The following is a 22,316-nucleotide window of genomic DNA, read 5'->3' on the forward strand; positions in this document are numbered from 1 at the left end:
TGCCAAACCTTCTCAATTGTATTTGATTATGCGGCACAAATGCAAGTAGAAAACTGCTGAGACGGTTTTGACCTCTTGCTAACGTATTTCCAGTATTGTTAACGGAGAAATGTCTCATTTGCGAGCGGTACAGTATGGAGTACTACTCCACTTATACTGTATACTATGCGGAGGTTTTGGCAATCCCAGCACCACAAACGAAGCCATCCCATCATTTCATGATCTAACATGATGTAGACCTCATAAAGGGGGTATTCTCTATTCTCCCATTCGACGATAATGTGTGCAGCACACAAATGACACGTGGAGTTGCTTATTGTGAAAATTGCTGATTTGCCCCATTTGCAAAATCACTCTAACGTTATTGCCAGAAATATATTTCAGAATAGTATTTGGTACATACTTGGTGCAATATTGCAATATTTTGACGGGACTTGTTCACTGTGAACGAACGATTCCAATTTACTCACCAAGTTGAGTGAGATGTTGTTGAAAACGCCATTTGGCCGACAATCCCTGAGGACCCCACCGCCGCTGCTTCCTCCCTGCGCTGCTGTATTCGACATGGAGCTCTCGGAATGGATTCACACGGCACATGCGCCTATCATCCTTTTGAACGCTTCCGACGAAGCCCAACGAATATGCCGAAAGAACGGGGGGCTCTCGGTGGATCAACTGTTGAACGCGTTTGGAGTGTTTCCTCGCGCCGACACACCCGTTCGCACAATCAACGGCCACATTACGTTGCCCGAGCTGCGTCTGCGCTTCATTAGCGCGTCCAAGTTTAAAACGTCGTCCTCGGAAGAAGCAGCCGTGAAACTGAACCATGTCGTGGCGACGTCGGCGTCTTCGTTGATGGCGCGATCCGTCCTGCCGTTGGACCTTGCCCCGGTCACGACCGAGGACGACGTTGCCCCCTTTTTGCGCTCGATTGGCGGAGACCCCATGCCATGGTACAGTGCGTTCAAGCACGAGGTCATGGAGAGCTTCCAGTGCGACGACACGAGCATGATGTACCATCCGCACGCGTTGTTGTTGGTCGTGTCGTCCACCGAGGCCGACCCCCGCGGCACGTTTCACCAATTGGGAGCTCCCGCCAACCTCCCGTCGGTCTTCCACGACGGCCTGTATGACACGAACGTGCCCAAGTACTACCTCGTCCTCCACGACGCGGTGGAGACGCAGCACACGTCCATCGACGCTGGCGCGATCTACCGCAATTTGAACCTGCCGCCGAATTCTGGGGGAGTGGTCCGGATCAACTCGCTCTCGGCCCCCGTCGCCAACGACGTTTGGAGCCATCATCCGTACGTCCGGGGCCTCCGTCCGTCGGAGGAGGAGCAGCCGCTTCCGTACGGGTGCTTTCTCTCCGACGACGATCGGTTGGCGCTGCGCACAATGGTGTGGGAGTTTGGGGTCAAGTTTGTCTTGCCGGCGATGGAAGCCAAGCTGTTGTCGCTCAACGAGACCGTGGCGGCCGTCCGCAAAGGCGTTCGAAACGCGCTCAAAGCATGGTGGCGCAAACCCAAAGAAACGTCCGGTACCCTCAACCGCGTGTACTTGTATCGGTTTGACAGCATCGAGTCCAACATGCGGCTTCTCGCGGACATTGCATTTGTCATCCGCGACTACGACTTGGCGTACAACATGTACAAGCTGGTGCGGGACGACTACAAGAATGACAAGGCGTTGCTGCACTGCGCGCACGCTAGCGAGTCCATCGCGCTCTGCCTGTACATGATGAAGGGGCCGCCCGCCGACATCCACCACGCGCTCGACACGACGGCGGCCATCTACGCCCGACTGCAGGTGGCATCCCCGACGCTGTCCCTTGTACGCCACGCCGCCCGCACGGCGATCCTATCGAGCGAGATCTTTAGCCACATGTTGTCAGAGCACATGGACGCGGCGTCGGCGGCGCTCATCCGGGGCTCAAGCGCCACCGACCCCAAGCTATCGGGGCTGGGTATCTGCTCGGCCGTGTTTCTCGAACGCGCGGCGTACTGCGATTTGCAGGCGCGGAACCCCAAGTTCCGCAAGTATGGGTTCCGGATGGTCATGGCCGGACACGTGTACTCGCTACTGGGGTACGAACCCCACGCCGCACGGTGCTACAGCTGTGCGCGCGCCGTGTACGCCAACTCGCGGTGGCACCACGTGGACGATCACATCACGGGCACGTTGGCGAAGCAGCTGGTCGGCCTAGCCCTGCCCCAGCAAGCGATTGCGCTGCTCTTGACACGGATTGGGTCGGGGCGGCATGCCAAAGGGCAGCAGCTGACGCTCTTGGCCGAGTTTTACGACCTCGTATCCGAGTACTTGCAAGACCACAGTGCCGTGGGCATTTCGAACTTTCACGTGATGGACTCTGGCGGCCAAAGTGCCAAGGTACGTACGTCGTGTGTGTATTTGTGTGTTTATTATAGGTGTAACATTATGGCTTTGTGGTTCATATGCCTGTTTGGTGTATTTTAAATAGGTGTTATATTGTGAATTCACTATAAACTTGCAAACTTCGCGTGGTTTGTCTAATCAATATTGAATCACGCTGGAGTTCTGATTGGTTGAATATAGTGTAAGATCCAATCAAATCCACTCAAAAACTTGGATTCGCCAATAGCGTCGATTCGTGATTCGATTCGGCGGCGAGATATTCGATTCGATGACGGGGTCTGGAAATTCGTATCGAATATACCACTATATATATATATATTAGAAAATCGGTTTCGAATGTTGTTGTAATTTTTTATATGTATTATTGATTTGGAAACTATGAATTTCCCGACCCCTTTGTTCAATCGAATCCCGCCGACCAAACAAACCGATCACGACTCGCTCCGATTGGTCAATCTGAAAATGGTTGTCCCTGATTGGCTATATTATTCTTTCTTCTCTTTTACCGTCGTGCTTGGAATCGGGAAAACCCATGCAATTGTCGCGGCGACATTTGTGATTGGTTTTACGAGTCGCGCAGAATTGGGAAATATGTATTGTCCTTTTACCCAATATTTGGACTTTTGTGCTGATTCTTTGCCAAATCTATCGATCGATTCTTTGTACTGACTTTTGTAAAGATCACACTGATTTCAATCACACACAAATTTGATGGTGAATTATTCGAAGAGTGGATTTGATTGGCTAGTTGATTTGTGTTGTGGGTTTTGATTGGTCGTATATCGATTCTCTGCCGATTTGGTCATTCTTCTCATTTGATTGAATTCCAATTTCGGATCGAATTAACAATATAATAGTTCAAATCACATATTGTCGATTTGATACAAATTTGGGGAGGGGGTGCAATCGAATCGCGCCAACCAAACCGATCCACAATCGATCTGATTGGTTGAATTTCATTGAGAAATGGGTTTTGATTGGCTAATAATTTTGAGCTCATCTGAGGTAGCCAATCAAATCGATTTAAATTCCAACGAGAAACCACAACACGAAATTTCACTCGAAAGCACAACATGGATGTACGATATATAATAATCCAACCTAGGTGCTGCTCATCAAAGCACTGGTCATCCCAGCGATCCACGACCCGTCCGTGGTGGTATTTGCCCCTGCGAACGCGTTGGCCCTTGATGACGTGGCAGCGTCACAACCTGGGCGGGACAAACTAGATTGGAAGCAACAGCTCGAGTATTTGCTGATGAAAGAAGAACGCATCGAGCAGTTGGCTACCACGTCCACCCAATCGTCGTGGCTCGACTTGTCCGTGTCGTCGGCGGCGGCGCTGCAATTGCCGCTGCCTCTTCGGGGAAGCAAAAAACACAAGCATGCGACCGATCCCCCCCCCGTGTACATGGTCGGCGAGGCAGTGTACGTAGAGTTTACCGTCAAGAATCCCCTAGCGGTCGAAGTCGTGTTAAAACAGCTGCATCTGTTTGGCTCGGTGCAAGGTAGCAGTAGTTGTGCCACGTCGATCGATTTCCCCGTGTCACAGGACGAGATGGGGGTAGCAGTTGTGACAGTGGATCGCCAAGACATTTCGCTGCCGCCGCACGCCGAAGCCGTCGTCCGTCTGAGTGTGGTGCCCCACGACGCCGGGGTCGTCCGGATCCAGGGCGTGCGATGGGCGTTGAATGCGCACGTCCACGGCGAGCACACGTTCGACCTCCCGGGCATGTTGCTGCAGGATTCGCTCGAGAGCCGTGCCACCCGCGCCCGTGCCCCAAATACTACCCTTGTGTGCGACATTCAACCGGCCATGCCTTGGCTCGGCGTGTCGTTCACTCGGGACGGAAATCCGCTGCCGACGCCGCTCATGTGTTTGGAAGGGGAAGTGCTGACGTTGGACCTCCATGTGGCCAACAAGGGCTCGTACGCGCTGTCCCACCTGACCTTGGTGTGTTCTAGTTGGTTGTATGTGGTCGAAGGAGTAGCAGCCGGGGGCGACGACGACGCCGCCGTCGTCACCTCCCGCGTGGTTGGCGCGTCGGGGCATGTGACAACGTTGCCGACGCTCACGCTCAACCCAAACGAGTCCAAGTCGTTCAAAGTTCACTGCAGCAGTCGTACACTTGGCCCACAAAACGTTCGGTTTCTGTTTCGATACGCCAACGCAAACAACTCGACGCGGCGCGTTGTGCCTGTGGAGTTTGACATTGAAGTGCTCAAGGGCTTAACAGTGTCTCATGCGATTCATCCAAGCTACAATGACATAACTGAATACGTGCTCGCCCTCTCGGTACGTCGTAAATGCAATATGGTGCATGACGGGGACAATGAGGATGATTTGCATCATCTTTTTTGTCATTGGGTTTTGTATACTTGATGTGAATATTTGATGTTTCCTTTTTAGTATCTATCTGCTCTAGTTTATGTTCACGGACATATATATATATATATATTAAGTAGTATCTTTGTGAAGATTCATTCGTATACTATTAGCCAATCACAAAGATCATTGCAACCTTCATAATAATTATGTCCAATCGTACTGCTTTGCTTGATTCCCCCAAATTGGCAAATTTGGACGAGAAAAGCTCATTATGGGCAATAGATAATTGATCAATATTTTTCATTGCATTTCGGCTATGGTTATGGGCTCGGTACAAATTTCCAGACCCCGTCGTATCGAATCTCCCAATCGAATCGACGCTATTGGATATGGCGGATCCGATTGGCTATTAGTGAAAGGACAAGTCTATTCAGCCAATCAAAAGTTCCAGCGTGATTCAATATTGATTACAAAACCACGCAAACGTTGGAGCGAATTCATTTTTACATTCATTGGTTTTTTAATACCCTTGGACGTTCATGTGCTATTTGATAATGTACCAGTTTAGTGTGTGTCTGCTCTCGTTTATATATATATATATATATTGTCTTTCTTTTACCCAAAATTTGGTTGACTTTTGTGCTGATTCTTTGCCAAATCTATCGATCGATTCTTTGACTTTTGTATGCAAGATCGTCCGGTATCACACTAATTTAAGCCACACACTAATTCGATGTTGAATTGGTCGAAGAGTGAATTTGATTGGCTACTTGATTCGTGCTCTGGGTTTTGATTGGTCGTATATCGATTCCTCCCAATTTATTTGGTGATTCTGCTCATTCGATTGAGCACCACCCCACTCCAATTTCGAATAATCGACTTGACAATATATATATATATTATATAGGCAATAAAGAATTGATCAATCAATACTGCCCTTGTACGTGTACTTGATTTTCGAGTGTAGATTCACAATGGCCGAAAAGACAGCGCGAAGGAACCTGTTCCGTCCATGACGATTCCATCTGTGACATCGTGGAGCTCGTCGTGGAAAATCCAGCCGTTTCAGAACTCTTCCGACGCTCCGTCATCGCTAGTGCCGCCGCGGCCAGCTAGTGTCTTGCAATGGCAAGAGTCGAGTACGCTTTACTTTCGCGTGTCTCGTCGGGTCGACGGCGACGTGGCCAACACGGTCCGTCTCGGCGGAGAAGTTAGCCCAGTGTTGTTTCCGTGTGCCGAGTTTTTGTGTCTGGACCACGCTGCGTCGAGGATAACGGCACTCAAACAGTCGAAAGCGCTGGCCACTGGCGGCTCCACGTCGTCGCAGTCGCATGCGCTGCGGTCCATTCAAAGCGTCCGTCGTGAAAACCAAGGCCATCTGCATCCGCCGACCAAAAACCACGGCGAGATCACCGACAGTGGGCGCGTCAAGCCAACGTCGAGGGAGGCGCTCCTGGTGTCCCCCGAGGTACGCCCATGTTTTACTTTGCTTTTCAGCACCCTAGACACACAACTCGCTGGATTTGATCGACCGATATGACAAGAGTTTGTAGGATGAATGGTTGCTGCCGTACTATTGTCGATTTGATACAAATTTGGGGAGGGGGTGCAACCGAATCACCCCAACCAAACCGATCCACAATCGATCTGATTGGTTGAATTTCATTGAGAAATGGGTTTTGATTGGTTAATAATTTTGAGCTCATCTGAGGAAGCCAATCAAATCGATTTAAATTCCAACGAGAAACCACGACATTTCACTCGAAAGCACAATAGTATGTATATCATTGAATTGATTTGGTACGAATTTCCGTCCCAAAATGCGTCGGACCCGTTTGTTCACAAAGTCAATCGAATCATGCCGACCACGATTCGCTCCGATTGGTCAAAATCTGAAAATGCTTGTCACTGATTGGCTACATTATTTTTTCTTCGTTTTACGTTGTACTTTCTGTGGAATGGAAAAAATCCATGAAATTTTGCGCGTCCAGGTTTATGAGAATCGCACACATTTATTTAGAAAATAGTAGCCAAAAGCTTCATAGTATATATATATATATATATATATAGAATTAATTGTACACGTTGTTTGGTGATGAATCCAAAAGTCGGGCTATATATATATATATATATATATGTCCAAGTACAGATATACAAGGGATACGAGCGACTTCTACGATGCTAATGTGTGTATTGTATGTATATATTAGACGGACTTGCATTTGATTGTGCTGTGGGAAGAAGGCACGGGGGCGGTGGGTACCGGCGTGCAAACAACAACCCCGCGGCGGCGGTGCGTAGGCCAATCCAACCTCGTGCACGTCCCGATCCGATCGCCGGACTCGTCCACGGTGTGCCCGCTGACCATGACGCTGTCGTATCCCCGGCATGTGGTGCTTGGCAACGCCGCTACCAACGTGGACGTGACGCTGCACATTCGCAACAACGCGGCGCCAAACTCGCCCGGGATCACGTTTACCCTCGAGATGCTCGAGCCCGACGACGAACACCCGAGCGTCCGGACGTCGTCGTCTCCGTCGAGTCCGCGCGTGTTTTGGGCCGGCTGCACCCGCCATACATTTTGGAACGTGCAGCCGAATGCGAGCGTCGACGTCCGTCTGTCGGCGTGCTTTGTCTCGGCGGGCATCTACGACCTCAACCGATTTCGATTTGTGGTCGCGCGACCAGACAACCCAAAGCCGCTCACGGTGTTCTTCCCCGTCGAGTATTTAATTCAAGTGGCCACGGAAACATACTAACACGATATCTACTATATATATATAGTAGTACTAGTTATGACTGTCTCTATACGTACAGTAGTACTAGTATATTGCCCTTTTTACCCAAAGTTTGGACTACTTTTGTGCTGCTTCGTTGCCAAATCTATCGATCGATATATAAAGTGTTGTCCAGTGGTCTACTTTATTAGGTTGTGAGTCGATTCATTCTCTCGATGCCGCTCCAGTGTAGAATAAACATAAAAATAATAGTTGTACTGTAGTTGTAGTAGCGAGTGGAGGATGTGTTGTATAATCTATGGGCGTTTGGATGTTGTGTGGGTTCTGAGCCGTAAACATACTAAACGAGCGTACTCCTATTAAGAGTAGTTAGTTCGACAGTTTTTGCCGTTTTGTAAATATATTTCATGCATTTCTTGCCCAAAATTGGAATCAGTAATCAGTGCAAATTGAAGATCAGCGATCATGGTCTTTCTATTAACGATATACTGTACTGTAACGTTAGTTTCGAAACAGCCATAAGTATAAAATTCTGTTCATAAATAATATTCTTTTATACTAGATGTTAATAAAATATATTATTATTTTTTAAATTTGATAGAGTTTTATTAGTACATATACGGGGCTGGTATATATATATATATATATATATATATATATTATAGTACGAGGATATCGCAGTACCACTGATAGTAGTAGACAAACACTATTTTTGTTTTTGAATTCGTATCAGTGTACCGTGGCTTGGAAAACATTTGGAATATCACACTGGAGGGCAATCCCACACACTGACGACTGTTTATAGGTTCATGTTGTTGTTGGTGTGTTTACTGGACAACAATCAAACCTTGAGAGAGGATCAATACAGTAGTATGGCATACATAGGCTCGTTCCGTCAACAGAAAAGTCATACAGCCCACGAGAACGACGTGGTGCTGCTACCCTCGAGAAGCGTCTTGAGCTTGGCATTGAACGGGGCGTAAAACATTTCGAGTCGTTGCCGAGTGTCGGCATTCAACGGAGCAGCGTACGCACGAGTGTTCTTGGCGCTGGTATCTTGAATTGCATATGGAGGAAGGTCCAGGAACGAAAACACAGTGTCCATCACGTTCTATGTTGAAAATATATGTATAAAATAGTATTGCATGATATATATATATATATCGCACGGACCTGCAACCCCGTGGGGGTCTTCATGTCGTCCATGTTGACGACGTGGATTCGACTCGACGGGAACGCTTGATACCACCCTGCCAACTGCAACGCATACAGCCCTAGAATAGAAAAAGCATTAATAAATCATATATATATATATTGGCCAATCAGGAATAAATACATAATACAAGGATACGACAGTGTATATATATATATCGATCGTACCACGGCCAACAAACGAATGGCCGCCATGGGTAAAGTTCACTCGGCTTTTCAAAAATACGTCGTCGAACGCGTCAAAGCTCATGTCTGGGTGGATACCCAGCGCTTCCAGTTCGGCAATTTCCGCCTTGACAATCTAATTGGATATTAATGTGTGTTTTTTGCTAATTTTGGGGGGTTCATTCAACCAACTGCCATAGGAAATATTGAGTAGAATAATACCAAATCATTGCAAACTAAATTAGACAAAACAAATATCTCATGAGTAACGAACGTTACCTCGTCAAACGATCGACCTGCCAGCGCCGCATGCCCCCTATCACACATCGCGTTGACGTCGGAATGACGAATCCGTGCATTACAGACCGGTTTCGAAGCTGCTCGGGGTTGCCCTGGGTGTCTGCAGTCATATTGTAGTGCGAAAACGCGCGGTCGACTGGGTTTCGCAGAATCGCGAGGATCTTGCATTGGTCGTCCATCAACGCCTTGAATCGGTCAATGACGATCGACCCGCCAAGCAAATAGCTGGGCGTGGCTTCCCCGCTTTGAATCGACGGGTTGGGCAGCAAGATGTCGGTACGGAAGTAGCGGAGGTACATGGCCTTGTGCTTGGCCACGCCGTTCGGGTCGTCCAGAGGCGGAAGCGACGCATCCCACCGCCAGTCCAAGTAGTGCGTTTCCTATCTCCAAGATGAATGTGTTATGTATAGAGCGTAAGTACGGGCTCAAAAATTTAGCCAATCAGGTGTCGGAAAAACGCAGTCACGTCTCGACCAATCAACGTCACTTACGTCTCGACCAATCAACGTCACTTCCGTGTAGTACAACAAATAATATTAGTTACGAGGTGACAATACTTCATTCAACAAAGCCAATACTCAAACTCGATGAATAATGTGGACAACCATCACATATATACGAGTGTATATATATATATATATATATGGTGGCTGAAACGAGGGGGGTAATCCAATATATCAATCATCCCCAATATGATCAAATCCATTCGAAACTGGAGCGCTCAGCAGAATCGAATATCTTACGAGAACAAGGATTAAAGAACCGCCTCAGCCAATCAAATCCCGTTCAGTTGACAAATTCCCAGATCCCATCGACTAATCGAATGGATGCTATTGGCAAATCCAATTTTGAGTGGATTTGATTGGCTCTTACAAAAAAAGGACAAGTATATTCAACCAATCAGAACTCGAGCGTGATTATTCAATATTGATTCGACAAACCACGCGAATTATATGTTGGTAATTTATTGCGAATTCACAATACAATTTTTAAAAAATTGATCCAATGGAGGGGCGACACATGAAAATCAAAAGTCCAAAAATTTCGGTGAAAAGCCCAATAGTACAAAGTATCCGGATAGATAAATACCTTGCGAATGGAAGGAATGGCCAGGTCGTGCTGGGTGATGTAGTCGTACAAGGAGGTTGTGCCTGCCTTTTGAGCCCCGATGACGACAAATGAAGGCGGCACGCGCGAGCCATGGAGCGTCGACACGTCCACGCTGCGCCGCGTCTGATGGAGTACCATGTCTGGCGTCAGATGGATTCGAGGGGTCGAAGCTAGCGGGTACGCGGCGTCGACGTAGTCGAAGATCAGGTGCACACGGGGGTGTGACCAGTAGTTGTGCACCTATGTACCAACAAGTCGTAAAACTACTACTCAAAAACCTGCGCATGAACGTAGTAGATTTCTATATGTATACATAAATATATGCACTACTAAAATTAGTAATTCACCTACAAAACTACTTGTACCTGGAATAGATATATTAGCAAAAATATAAAATAAACACTCATATCTATGTACATAAATCGATACATTTATAAATCTAGATACACAAACGTATACATTTATTATATATACGTACTTTGTGCTTGGAAGCATTGTTTAACTCGTAGATGTTGCCTTCTGCAAAATCGTACGCCAGCATGGAAGTTTCGTCTCGGCCAACCTAACAAGATGTTTAGGACATGCTAATATATATATTTATATATATATATATATATATTAGCATGTATATATATTATTTATATTTTTGGACATAAATATATATATATTTCTAGCAAGATACGGGCGTACATACTTGGAATTCCACGGCCGGGTCAGTGAATACAGGCTACAAATAAAAATACAGGAGGATGGTTAGTAGAGGGATTAGGGTCATATTCTCGAGTGTTGTGTACCTACCACGTGAATGCGATGGCACTTGTCGACCCAAAACCCTGTATCGTTGTGCACTGGGATGTCAGAATCGGCAGGCATACGGGCCAGCAAACAACGCATCACCTACATACATGTAATGAGGCTCCATCGCGTTGTATGGTCAACAGACTACCCGATTCAGCGGAACGTTGAGCAAGTCGAACAGCGGTTGCAACACGTCGATCCAGGTCGCGAGCCACGGAAACTCGTACACGTTCTTCATGTAGTCGTCGCAGAACACAAGCATGATCTTGTCGATGCCCCACACATCGTGGCCAGCGCGTCGGATGGGGACGTTGCCCACTTGGTTCGCGGGATCCCAAATGCCCATGGTTTGTTCAAGGAGCCGCAGTCGTTCCTGGAGCTCAAGGATGTTGACGTTCGCGTGGCGCAAGGTCACCAGCGGCCCGACGGCGTGGTCCTTCGGTAGCTCATTCGTCGGGACATGCTTTGCGTGCAGAGGAATTTCGCCCACGTCCACGACCGTCACCATATCGTCGAGAGGTCGAAGTCAAGATTGATTGCCACCAGCAACTGTGATGGACATGTCCAATCAAAACACAGTATTAATGGAATACAATTGAATTTTAGCCAATCTTATTGGTCTTATACTTGCACAAAAAAAAGGCGCGTCAAATGTAGCGTCTTCAAATGTCCAATCAAAGCAGAGTCATTTCGGAATAAAATGCATTTTAGCCAATCAATTTGTATTATCATTGCTGCGTCCGGATACGGTAACCTGAAGACGAATATGTAAGGAACATTTCTGCATGATCAACAACCACAATAAATCACGACAGACTGTCGTGATTAGCCCTGGGGGCTCAATAGAGTGGAGGTTGTACTGACACGCTTCAAAGTGTGGCGAGATGTAGATGCGCAAGATGTAGGCGACGCCAGGGAATGTTGCCCATTCAATGGCTTTATCATCCAAAAAGCCCAGCCACGAGACACACCGACCTCGGCCTTGAGCGTATAGAATTCACCCCAAGCGAGGATTGCAGGACGGAATGCGCCGATATCCCAAACCTCTCGTCTGGTTCAATATGTTGTAGGGCCTTGACAAAAGTCGCGCCGTGTGATTGGAGGCGCACTCAAGTATGTACCTGACGATGGAGTAAATATGCCCTTGACTTTCGATAACGTTACCGTCGGAGATCGACTTGGTTTTGGCCATGGAAGTCGACACGGTGAGATACTACGAGCCTTAGCTTAGAGCATCCCTTTGTGCGCAATGGGCTACATTCTACAGTATTACTGTAGTAATATCGAAACCAACCGGATAAATATCCGGTATTCGGCGCCCAATGCCGGGCCGTTGGTACATAACGAACGTTACAGTTAGAACGACAATCATGGAAGTGGACAAGGAAGTTGCTCAGCTGTTGGTGGAGATCAAGCGGCTTGGGTCGGAAGTCGTTGGGGATGACGGCGAGAAGAAGTTTGGTGTTGCATTCGGTGTGCTATTTGACGATGAACGATGCCAAGACCTGTTTGAGGCACTCATGGGCACCCTACGCGCAGCCAAGCGGAAACGAGTGATCAACTACCCAGGCCAATTGCTTCTTAAGGGAGCACATGACAACGCATTCATCCGACTTCTGGAGTAATAGATGTATTCCTTATATTTCAGGCTGTTCAATATCTTTGCTTCTGCGGCCCATCTTTGTTGTTTTCCATTCATGCGGTATTGTTTGAGCGGCTACATGCCAAACACCATCTCATGCATTTAGCCCAACTTGCGAAGGGCAGGTCCTTACTGCATTGTTTCATTCGCAAGGCCCGCATCAAACTCATGCTTGTGAAGTGCATCAAGGCACTGACGGATAAGAGGTCGGGCGGGGATCTGAACTCCATTGCTTTCGACATGTGCACGCCACACGTAGGAACTCGTAAAACGTTACATTGTCAGCATCGCCGGCAAACTCATGTTAATCGTTCGTTACCTGGGCAGTGTAACGTTAGGAGGATTATTATAATATTTCCGTTGATTGGGATTTTGAGGGAATATTAATATTGAAGTATCGTACTTTAACGAACGCGTAGACTGTTAAGTTCGCTATAACGTTAGTACCGAAGTAGTGTAGTATTCTTATTGACTTCTAGTAGTGCTACTAGTAATACTAGTATTGATGTTGATACAGCTGGACAGTTCGCGGCAAAGTTACTATCACTCGGTAGTAGTACTACTAGTAGTAGTTGTCCCAGCTGATTGGCTTGTTCAAAATTGGGCGGGATATTCGCATACTCAAATCATCAATCCCGCCCACGATGGAAGAGAACATCGACGTGTGTATCCGAGTCCGTCCCTTGAATGAGAGGGAGACGAAGGCCAAGGACGCGCATATATTGCACTGCGTGTCATCGATGAACGCCATCTCCATCACGGACCGCTACGGGACGCCGCTCCCTGGACCGGCGTTTCAGTACGATCACATCTTCTCGGAAAGCGTGCCGACCAGTACCATCTACAACGAAGTTGCGAAGCGAATCGTGCTCTCCACACTTAAGGGCATCAATGGCACGATCTTTGCGTACGGGCAAACGTCGTCGGGGAAGACGCACACGATGCATGGCGACGTGCACACGGAACTGGGCATCCTTCCCCTCGCCGTCGAACACATCTTCAGCTATATCGAACAATCCACCGATCGAGACTTCCTCATTCGAGTGTCGTACGTCGAAATCTACAACGAAGTCATCCGCGATCTCTTGTGCGACGACAAGGACAAGTGCCAGACCAGCTTGAAAATCCGCGAAGATCCCAAGAAAGGCATCTACGTGGAATCTCAAGAGGAAATTATCACGGACTATGACGCTATATTTCGATTGCTCGACCAAGGCGAACAACGACGAACGGTTGGGCAAACAACCATGAACGAGCGATCAAGCCGATCGCACAGCATTTTCCGCATCGTCATTGAAAGCAAGAAAAAGTCGGCGCCAACCAACACGCGCGGCTCTGTGGACGACGCCCATGGAGGAGTGCTCGTGGGCGTGCTCAACTTGGTGGATTTGGCGGGATCGGAAAGCGTCCGCCACACAGCGTCCGAGGGCATGCGTTTGAGGGAAGCGAGCAACATCAATCGGTCGCTGCTAACGTTGTCGCGAGTCATCAATTCGCTGGCGCAGGGGGCGGAAAGCATTCAAAACGCGCCGTTCCGCGACAGCAAATTGACTCGGTTGTTGCAAAGGCAAGTAACTTTCGTTGGTTCTGACAGCGCGGCTAACAACACACATGTATCTATGTCTGGTTGTAGTTCGCTGGCGGGAAGTACACGAACCCTCATCATTTGCTGCGTGACTCCGTCCGACCGCCATTTAGAAGAATCGAAAAGCACACTTCAGTTTGCCGCGCGTGCCAAGAACATTCAACTCAGCGCGAGCGTAAACGAAGTCTTGGACGACCAAGCCCAATTGCAGCGCTTGAAGCGCGAAGTGGTCGACTTGCGCCACCAAGTGGACAACAACCCCGTCGTGCATGCGCTCAAGGCCGAGAACGACGCCTTGTCCGAAGTCAAGTCGCTCCACGAAGCCAAGATCCAACGGCTCTTGGGTTTAATGGCCACATCGGCGACAATCAACGCCCCCCCTAACGCCAAGCCAAAGCCAAAGCGGACCCGCGAAACGTGGGGCCCTGGGGACGTGCTGCACTCGCTCCAACAGCGTTCGTCCACGAGCTTGGAGCAAGTGATTCTGCACGAATTGCAGACCTCGTCTCAAGTCGCGAAAAAGCAGCGAAAGGCGCGGCGGCTCTCGGACGAACAAGCATCCACCACCACTGACGACGACGACGCCGATCACCACCACCTCGTGACGCACTTGAAGAGTCAACTTGACGCGAAGGACCGCATGATTCGTCAACTGCAGTCGTCTGAATGTGCTGCATGTTGCAACCACGAGGACAAGCTCAAGCAACTGGAGACGCTGCTGCACCAAGCAGACGCCGACCGGTCGGCGCTTGAAAGCGACCTGGAGCAGGCGCGCGCGGAGGTGCAGCAAGCCCAATGCAAGCAAGCAGAACTCACTCAAAAGGTTGAAGCATTCGACCAGTTGCTCGAAGAAAGCGAAACCAGTGCCAGTGAAGCCATGGAGCAAAACATGCTGCTGGAAACCCAGCATTGCCAAGTGCAAGTGCAATTAGCCGATCAATTGAACAAAGCGCACGACGCTGAACTCGCGCTGGTAGCTCTGCAAGAAAAGTGCGATCGGTACGATGTTCTTTTGATTGTGTGTGTCTTGGAGTAGCGGATGAATCTGGGGATTCGTAGCTACGAAGCCGCACTCGAAGTATCCAGCAACATTGGTGCCGCAAACAACGAAGCGCTGGACGACCTCGTCATAACGGAGAAGGTCGAGGCAATGCTTCAAGCTCAAGCGGAACAACATGCCAAGGAAGTCATGTCGTGGGCGGCAAAGATCGCCGACTTGGAACAAGAACTGGGTCGTTTGAGAACCAACGAAGAAGCCAAGTCGATGCAAGTGGCCGCCGCGTCGGCTCTCCAAGCAGAGAACCAGCGCCTCCGAGAGGAATCGGTGACCCACGAAAGCGCATTGGCCGAGAGCAAGGCGGCCGTGGAAGCGTTGGAACAAGCGGCGGCAGATCATGCGAAAACGCTACTGGACGGTTGTATCGTGCAAACTACTGCGACGGACGACGACCATGCGACTCAGCTCCTGGCCGAGCTCCGAACTGCCAAGGACGCCGAGATTGCCACGTACAAGGCCGCGAACCGCGACTTGTTGACCGAGTTTGAGCAAGCGACGCTGAAGTTTGAAACCGAAGTGCAAAGTGTGAAGTGTGAGCTGGAAGCCATAGCCAGTCAACGCAGTGCGCTCCAACTCGACAAGGAAGCAGCGCACGCCGAAATCGGGCAGCTTCAAGCTACGATTGCACAGCAGGCAGAGCGGCTTGGCGACCTGATGCAGCAAGTGGCGTCGGGCGAAAGCGCGTCGGTCCGCCTTGAAGAACTGGAACGTTGCAATGCCCTCCATCAAGAGGAACTGCGCCGCCTCGAACGGATTGCCGACGACGCGCTTGCAGCGAAAACGCAGCTTGGGCGAGACCTTGAACATGCAGAAGTGGCCAAGACAAGGCAGTTGCACGAGCAAGCCCAAACGACCAGCGTGACGCTCGCTCAAGTGGTCGCCGACCACGACCAAGCCCAAGTTATCTCGAACGAAACCATCGACAGATTGACCACGGCTAACCGTAAACTGACCCAACAAGGCGAAACGTTGCGAGTCGAAGTCACCAAGTTGAACGCGGAGCGGACGTCGTTGCTAGAACGCACGGAGGAACTGTCCAAGCAAGTGGAAGCGATGACGTTGGAATTGGCAAGTGTGGTCGACGAGCACAAAGTCAAGCTCAACGAAAGCTACCAATCGCTCGAGGTAGACATGGCCAAGTTGGAGCAATCTCATGGCGAAGAGCGAGAAGTCCTTCGAAAACAAGTCGAGGACCTGCAAGATCAAGTCATCAACGCGAACATTGAATTGCTGCAAAAGCAAGAAAAGATCGCGGGCCTTGTCGTCGAGATCGAAGCGAGTCAAGCGGCCGTCGCAAATCTGGCCGACATACCAGCACTCGAAGATCGTTTGGCCAATATGGCGACGTTGAACAACGAGTTACAAGCCAGTGCTGACAAGCACGCGGAGGCGGCAGCGACCCTCGAAGACATCGTAGCCAACTTGAAGGGTGACGTGTCGACGCTAAAGGCCCAACTCGAAGCGCAAACTGTTTCGCATCAAAACAAGGTCGTCCAAGTGCAAGAACTGCAGGATGCGCACTCCGCCCTCGAACTCGCCCTCCAGACCATGCAAAGCAAGAACGAAATGTTGCAAGAGTCGCTGCAGTCTACGAACGCACACTGCGCCACGGTAGAGGCAAAGGTCGGCGCGTTGCTTGAAAGCCTCGCTGACAAGGACGGCCAGATCGTTCAACTGCAAGAAGAATTGCAGACCGCGGAACTGACGAATGCTCAAACCCAAGCCGGTCTGGACGATGTCGTTGCCGAGCGAACCAAGGCGTTAGCAGATGAGGCAAAGCGCATGGGACTGGTCAACAAAGAGTTGCGTGTGGGTGTCGATGAGTCGAACGCCATGTGGCGTGAAAAGGTCGACTCGATCGTGGCATCGCGCGACGCCGAAGTGGCTGCGTTGGCTGGTCAAATCCAAGCTCTGGAACTCAAGATCCACGACATGGTACGAGTACAGTAATAGTGGAGGAGACATGACGATGATGATTTACTGGGGTTTGAATAATGGATAGGAGGAACGCAACTCGAACGGGGGTGCGACGTCACCCGACGAAGTGCGGTCACTGAATGCCCAACTCGGCACGCTCCAAAACGAACTGGACGCGCAGCTCGAAGAAAAGGAAGCACTGTACGACAAGATTGACGAATTGGAAAAAGCAGCGCTTTGCAACGTTCAAAGTACGTATTGTGCTTTCGAGTGAAATTTCGTGTTGTGGTGTGGTTTCTCGTTGGAATTTAAATTGATTTGATTGGGTACTTCAAAAGAGCTCAAAATTATTAGCCAATCAAAACCTTCTCAATGAAATTTAACCAATCAGATCGATTGTGGATCGGTTTGGTCCGCGCGATCCCCTCCCCAAATTTGTATCAAATCGACAATACTACACACAAATATATATTCTCTCGATGTTCCTCCTATTGTGCATTCATTCATCCAAGTATGGACTGTCGCCAACTAGCATTCGAATACTCAATCTATATCCTGTACACACTATACACGTATTAGTATATATTTCTGGTTTTACCTGGGCCGAATGAAACTTTGGATTGGCAGAAATTCTACATGACATGATTTGATTGGCTCAGGCTGTTCTTTCATTCATTCGCTAAAGACATTCTGCCAGTTTCGAATCGATTTGACAATATTCATGGTTGTTGGTTTGCTTGTAGACCAGCACGACCACGTGCGAATGCTCCAGCGGCAATGGGACATGGAAAAAGCGACGCTCACGGATCGATTGGGCGTCCAGCGCGACCGAATCAACAAGCTCGAACTCGTGAAGATGACCAAGGGGCATTTGGAAGTGTTTGAGAAGCTCAAGCTCAACATCAAAAAGAAAACCGACGAGGTGGCTGCCCTTCAGCAGCAATTGCAAGCGTCACGCAACGACGACGGGGTACGGCAAGCTCGTTCAATCTCATGTCGTCGTATATACGCTACTCACTCCACCGGTGTATTGTCTGTCTTTTACCCCAAATTTGGACTTTTGTACTGATTGGCCAATTCTATCGATCGATATTCTTTGTACAGAATTTTGTATATGGAAAGAATTTTGTCCTGTGGGGGGGCTGCGAATTACACTAATTAAAGTCATACACTAATTAGTTATTGATCATGATTTCCTACAATCTGATTGGCTCAATTCATCTGCCGATTCTACTGTGCATAGTGTCGTCGATTCATTTCTCCATCTCGCTCCAGTTGAGAGATAAACTCAACACGATTGGATGGCGTTGATGGAAGATACGAACAAACAATTACACTAATTAAATTCATACACTAATTAGTTATTGATCATGATTTCCTACAATCTGATTGGCTCAATTCGTGTGCCGATTCTAATTGTGTCGTCGATTCCTTTCTCCATCTCGCTCCAGTTGCGAGATAAACTCAACACTATTAGATGGCGTTGATGGAAGAACGCTGGCGATACGAACAAACCGAGCGAAAGGTGGCGGATGCAAAGTTGGTACGTCCGTTGAATGTACGCAAGTTCATGACTCAAACACCTATGTTATTTGGGGGGTAGGCCGAGGTCAAGCTAAAGTTGCACACGACGCAAAATGAATTTCAAATCAAAACCAGTGAAGTCGCGTCGCTGCAAAACGCTATCGTTCAGTACGAAGGCCACATTGACACGTTGGAGAACCAAATCCGAGTCCACGGCACCTCGTCCACCGAAATCGACGACCTTCGCCGCCACGTCGCCGACTTGGAACGCCTCGTGCAAAGCCAGAGCCAGCAACTGCGCGGACACCAAGACAACATTCAAAGCCTCACTCAACTTCGCGACCAACTTGCACAGCAAGTGGCTGAGCTACAGCAACTGGTTCGTGACAAGGACGTGCAGCTCAAGCGATGTGAAGACGACGCCGCGTCCAAGCAACAGGAATGGCAGGTCGCGAATGAAGACCTGCACGAGAAATTCCACGCCGACTTGCGGTACTTGGAAAAAGAAAACTTGGAGCTGCACCTCGAACTCAAACAAACCAAGCGACTCATGTCGTCCACCGGCAAGGGCATCGCGTCGCCGCCTCTACCTCGAGCCCGGACAAGTCTGTCTGAAATCGAACAACCCAAGTACCAGTCACCACAATTGCCGTCGCCGTCGTCGCTGACGAAATCGTTCCTCGGGCCATCAAAGGCACTTGCCGTGGACGACAACGACAAAGAGAACACCCCGGCGGTCGACATCACCACCACCACCAGTAGTAGTGGTGGTGGTGGTGGTAGCGACGGCATGCCCAGCGAATGTAACCAGCAATAACGTCTACTAGACAAATCAACTAACTACATGGGAAAGAACTACTTGTAGTTATACCGTTATTACATATCTCGACACCTATTCCTCACGTTAACGTTAGCTCAAATACAACACGGGCGAGGCGTCGTTGAGGCGATTCGTGTGCTGCCGACGCGCAACTTTCGCGGGAATCTGCACCGTTGGGCGCTTAGCGTCGTCGTCCTCGGCCGTGATGTCGACCATCGCCACAAAAAAGTCGGCGCGGTACATGGAAAGCGAAGTAACTTGGCATCCGTCGACTTGGATGTCATCTTGGACAAAGTCCCAAATGGGTTCGCTAAAGTGGATTTCCACGCGGCATCGCTTCGATCCTGACGGCTCATCACAACGACGACACAACATGCTATATGTATGTACCAGGAAGGCAGGCTTTGCGTCGAAGCAGCACTTGAGGCGTCGAAAAGGCTACATACAGGATGTATATAATATATTTATATATTGTGAATTCGCTATATACACATCCTCCAAAAATTCGCGAGGTTTTGGAATCAATCTTAAATCACCCTGGGAGTTCTGATTGGCTGAATATACTTGTTCTTTATGTATGAGCCAATCAAATCCACTCAAAATTAGATTAGCCAATAGCGTCGATTCGTGATTCGATCTGGAAATTTGTACAGAATCCACATTCAGTATGTTTGTTATATATACAGACAGTACTAGTATGTATTAATATGTAGTTGGTCGAGCACTTGGTATGAATTGAAAACTGACAGACGGAAGACAATTATACTCCGGAGTAAACTATTACCGCCCAAGAGGTACTTGATCCGCATAGCTGGGACGGGGTCGGGCGTGCACAGACCCGCGACTTGGACGGGGGGGTACCCGTCGCACGCCAAGTGTCTATCAACACGATGATGATACTGTATCTCATGTACAGACAATGTACTTGTCCGCTCCGTGGGCAATCAGCACGCGGACACACTCGACCTTGCCCAACATACTCGCTACATACAATGCCGTTCTCTACATGTCCAAGTTTGCGTCGGATCGATCGTGTCCATAGGGGTGGGGTTGTTTTGTGGTGTTTACTTTTCCGGGGCCCTACACGATTTCAAACGAGATTGGCATGATTTAAACGGGCAAGTATGGAAGATAGAATCCACGTACAAATAGCTTCGTAAATGCGAGCATCGGGTGCTCCGACACCAAGCGGTCCAGCGCTTGCGTGTCGTTGTCGACAATGGCGCGGTACACACTGTCCACGGTCGTCGTCGCGTTGGTGGTAGCGTCGCCCAACGACTTGCCATAATGCTCCTTCCACCACGTCAGGGTTCGTTTCGCTCGACTCGGTCGCTTCTTCGTCAAATCCTTGGACCGATCGATCAACGCCGACAACTTGATCTGTTTCATCATCCTGTCGACGTCAGTAGAATCCAACGCGTAACTGGTGTGAAAGTACTTCAAGCGGTTACAAAAAGTAACCGACAATCCGATCGACATCCATAGCTCGAGTGTTTGTTGGCATTGAAAAGTCAGCCCCCCTTCGAAACCACTACTCAAATCTGTTGCATACAACTGTACCACAACTTGGTGTAACGGCTCGTAACCGGCGTTTCATGACGGCACATATATTTCCGCTCACGAGACCCCGTTTTTATCACACACTAAATAACGAAATACACACAAACTTTCACGAAAACCACATAGAAAACACATGGGCTTCCAGCACCAATACTGTATTCGTTGGGGATGATCCCAAGGGAGTTCCACGGACACCCTCGACTTGCAACGCATCGGCGGCTTGACCAAGGTGTCGTCGACGCCGACTCCGTGGCTCGCAACGCTCGTCTCGTCGGGCGAAGTCGGGTGGTTTGTCTACATTCTCAACGACGTGTTTTCGCTCTTCACGGGTGATGCGACCGCGTCCTACGGGTGGAAACATCCGGCTATGGTGTGGGGCATCGCCGCCGTGTGGGGACTCGCCAGTCCCGTGCGGTACTGCGCGACTCTCGACCGCTTGTGCACCGTCCAAAGCGTCGACTTTGCCGCGACGTGTACGAGCGCGACGATTCAAATCGGCCGGTTCAGTCGGTTCTGTGGCCTTCTCGGCATCTCGGTTGTGTGCGGCGGCGTGTGCTTTGCGTTCGATCGGTACACACTGCACATGACAACCACGACACATTCCGTCAATAGTGCCGACAAGACACGGCCCACAACACCCGGGTCCAAGTTTTTGTCGGCGTCGGCGCACTATATGTTCGAGTCGGGGCAGTGGCGGGTGAACGGATTGTACTTCTTGGACCGGGCGTCCGCCGTCATCACTGGCCTCGTGTGTGTGCAAGTTGGCCACAAACTGTACGTTGTGGATGTCAAGAAATGGCGAGCATTTGCCTTGGACATGACTGGCTTTCGACAAGACGTGGACGCGATGCTGTCCAAGCACTTGTTTGCGCGAGCTATTCCGCTCGTCGAATGATAACTTGACGGTGATGCCACGCACCAAAGACATTTGTAGTCGAAACTGTAGTTTAGTTGCCGCTAAGGTAGTGCACAAAAGGAAATATGGACAACGCTTCACGAGTATAGTACGCATACGAAGAGCCACAAAGTACTCGGCAGTACTTGTACTAATGCAATAATATAGCGATGTTTGCGGCGATGTTGTACTGCTTCAATTGCGGCAATGGGACATATATATATACGTTTATATAGATAGTACTCTAAGAGGGTTGGTTGCCTACGAAGT

At 49.2% G+C, this 22,316-nt stretch overlaps 6 protein-coding genes across 7 annotated transcripts; 4 read left to right on the forward strand and 2 right to left on the reverse strand.

The window, feature by feature from the left end:
* Positions 1–501: 501 nt before the first annotated feature.
* H257_03963 lies at positions 502–7,571 on the forward strand. Of its 2 annotated transcripts, XM_009828290.1 has the most exons (4): positions 502–2,388; positions 3,500–4,690; positions 5,691–6,191; positions 6,934–7,571. In XM_009828290.1, exons 1-4 carry the CDS (start codon positions 565–567, stop codon positions 7,480–7,482), a joined length of 4,065 nt encoding a protein of 1,354 aa, XP_009826592.1. In that variant the 5' UTR covers positions 502–564; the 3' UTR covers positions 7,483–7,571. The 2 variants fall into 2 exon arrangements, with proteins under 2 accessions (XP_009826592.1, XP_009826593.1); XM_009828291.1 differs by lacking the exon at positions 6,934–7,571 and having other exon boundaries at positions 5,691–6,317.
* A 530-nt stretch (positions 7,572–8,101) lies between these two features.
* On the reverse strand, positions 8,102–11,569 carry H257_03964 (hypothetical protein). The gene is made up of 10 exons (XM_009828292.1): positions 11,195–11,569; positions 11,047–11,145; positions 10,943–10,975; positions 10,727–10,810; positions 10,228–10,488; positions 9,205–9,518; positions 9,118–9,154; positions 8,842–8,974; positions 8,635–8,735; positions 8,102–8,572 (listed from the first exon to the last, which is right to left on the reverse strand). Exons 1-10 carry the CDS (start codon positions 11,552–11,554, stop codon positions 8,369–8,371), a joined length of 1,626 nt encoding a protein of 541 aa, XP_009826594.1. The 5' UTR covers positions 11,555–11,569; the 3' UTR covers positions 8,102–8,368.
* Positions 11,570–12,401: 832 nt separating this feature from the next.
* On the forward strand, positions 12,402–12,793 carry H257_03965 (hypothetical protein). The gene has a single exon (XM_009828293.1). It carries the CDS (start codon positions 12,417–12,419, stop codon positions 12,669–12,671), a length of 255 nt encoding a protein of 84 aa, XP_009826595.1. The 5' UTR covers positions 12,402–12,416; the 3' UTR covers positions 12,672–12,793.
* A 500-nt stretch (positions 12,794–13,293) lies between these two features.
* Positions 13,294–19,720, forward strand: H257_03966 (hypothetical protein). Its single transcript, XM_009828294.1, has 7 exons — positions 13,294–14,255; positions 14,322–15,272; positions 15,333–17,265; positions 17,333–17,498; positions 17,991–18,217; positions 18,725–18,790; positions 18,851–19,720. The coding sequence occupies exons 1-7, from the start codon at positions 13,333–13,335 to the stop codon at positions 19,586–19,588; spliced, it is 5,004 nt and encodes a 1,667-aa protein (XP_009826596.1). The 5' UTR covers positions 13,294–13,332; the 3' UTR covers positions 19,589–19,720.
* Positions 19,534–21,003, reverse strand: H257_03967 (hypothetical protein). The gene is made up of 6 exons (XM_009828295.1): positions 20,738–21,003; positions 20,660–20,671; positions 20,517–20,593; positions 20,376–20,470; positions 19,982–20,029; positions 19,534–19,935 (listed from the first exon to the last, which is right to left on the reverse strand). Exons 1-6 carry the CDS (start codon positions 20,981–20,983, stop codon positions 19,682–19,684), a joined length of 732 nt encoding a protein of 243 aa, XP_009826597.1. The 5' UTR covers positions 20,984–21,003; the 3' UTR covers positions 19,534–19,681.
* A 281-nt stretch (positions 21,004–21,284) lies between these two features.
* H257_03968 (hypothetical protein) lies at positions 21,285–22,229 on the forward strand (the record flags this gene model as incomplete). Its single annotated transcript, XM_009828296.1, has 2 exons — positions 21,285–21,306; positions 21,331–22,229. 2 exons carry the CDS (start codon positions 21,285–21,287, stop codon positions 22,044–22,046), a joined length of 738 nt encoding a protein of 245 aa, XP_009826598.1. The 3' UTR covers positions 22,047–22,229.
* Positions 22,230–22,316: the final 87 nt, after the last annotated feature.

This window comes from Aphanomyces astaci (assembly GCF_000520075.1).
Source record: "Aphanomyces astaci strain APO3 unplaced genomic scaffold supercont1.7, whole genome shotgun sequence".
Classification (NCBI taxonomy): Eukaryota; Oomycota; class Saprolegniomycetes; order Saprolegniales; family Verrucalvaceae; genus Aphanomyces; species Aphanomyces astaci.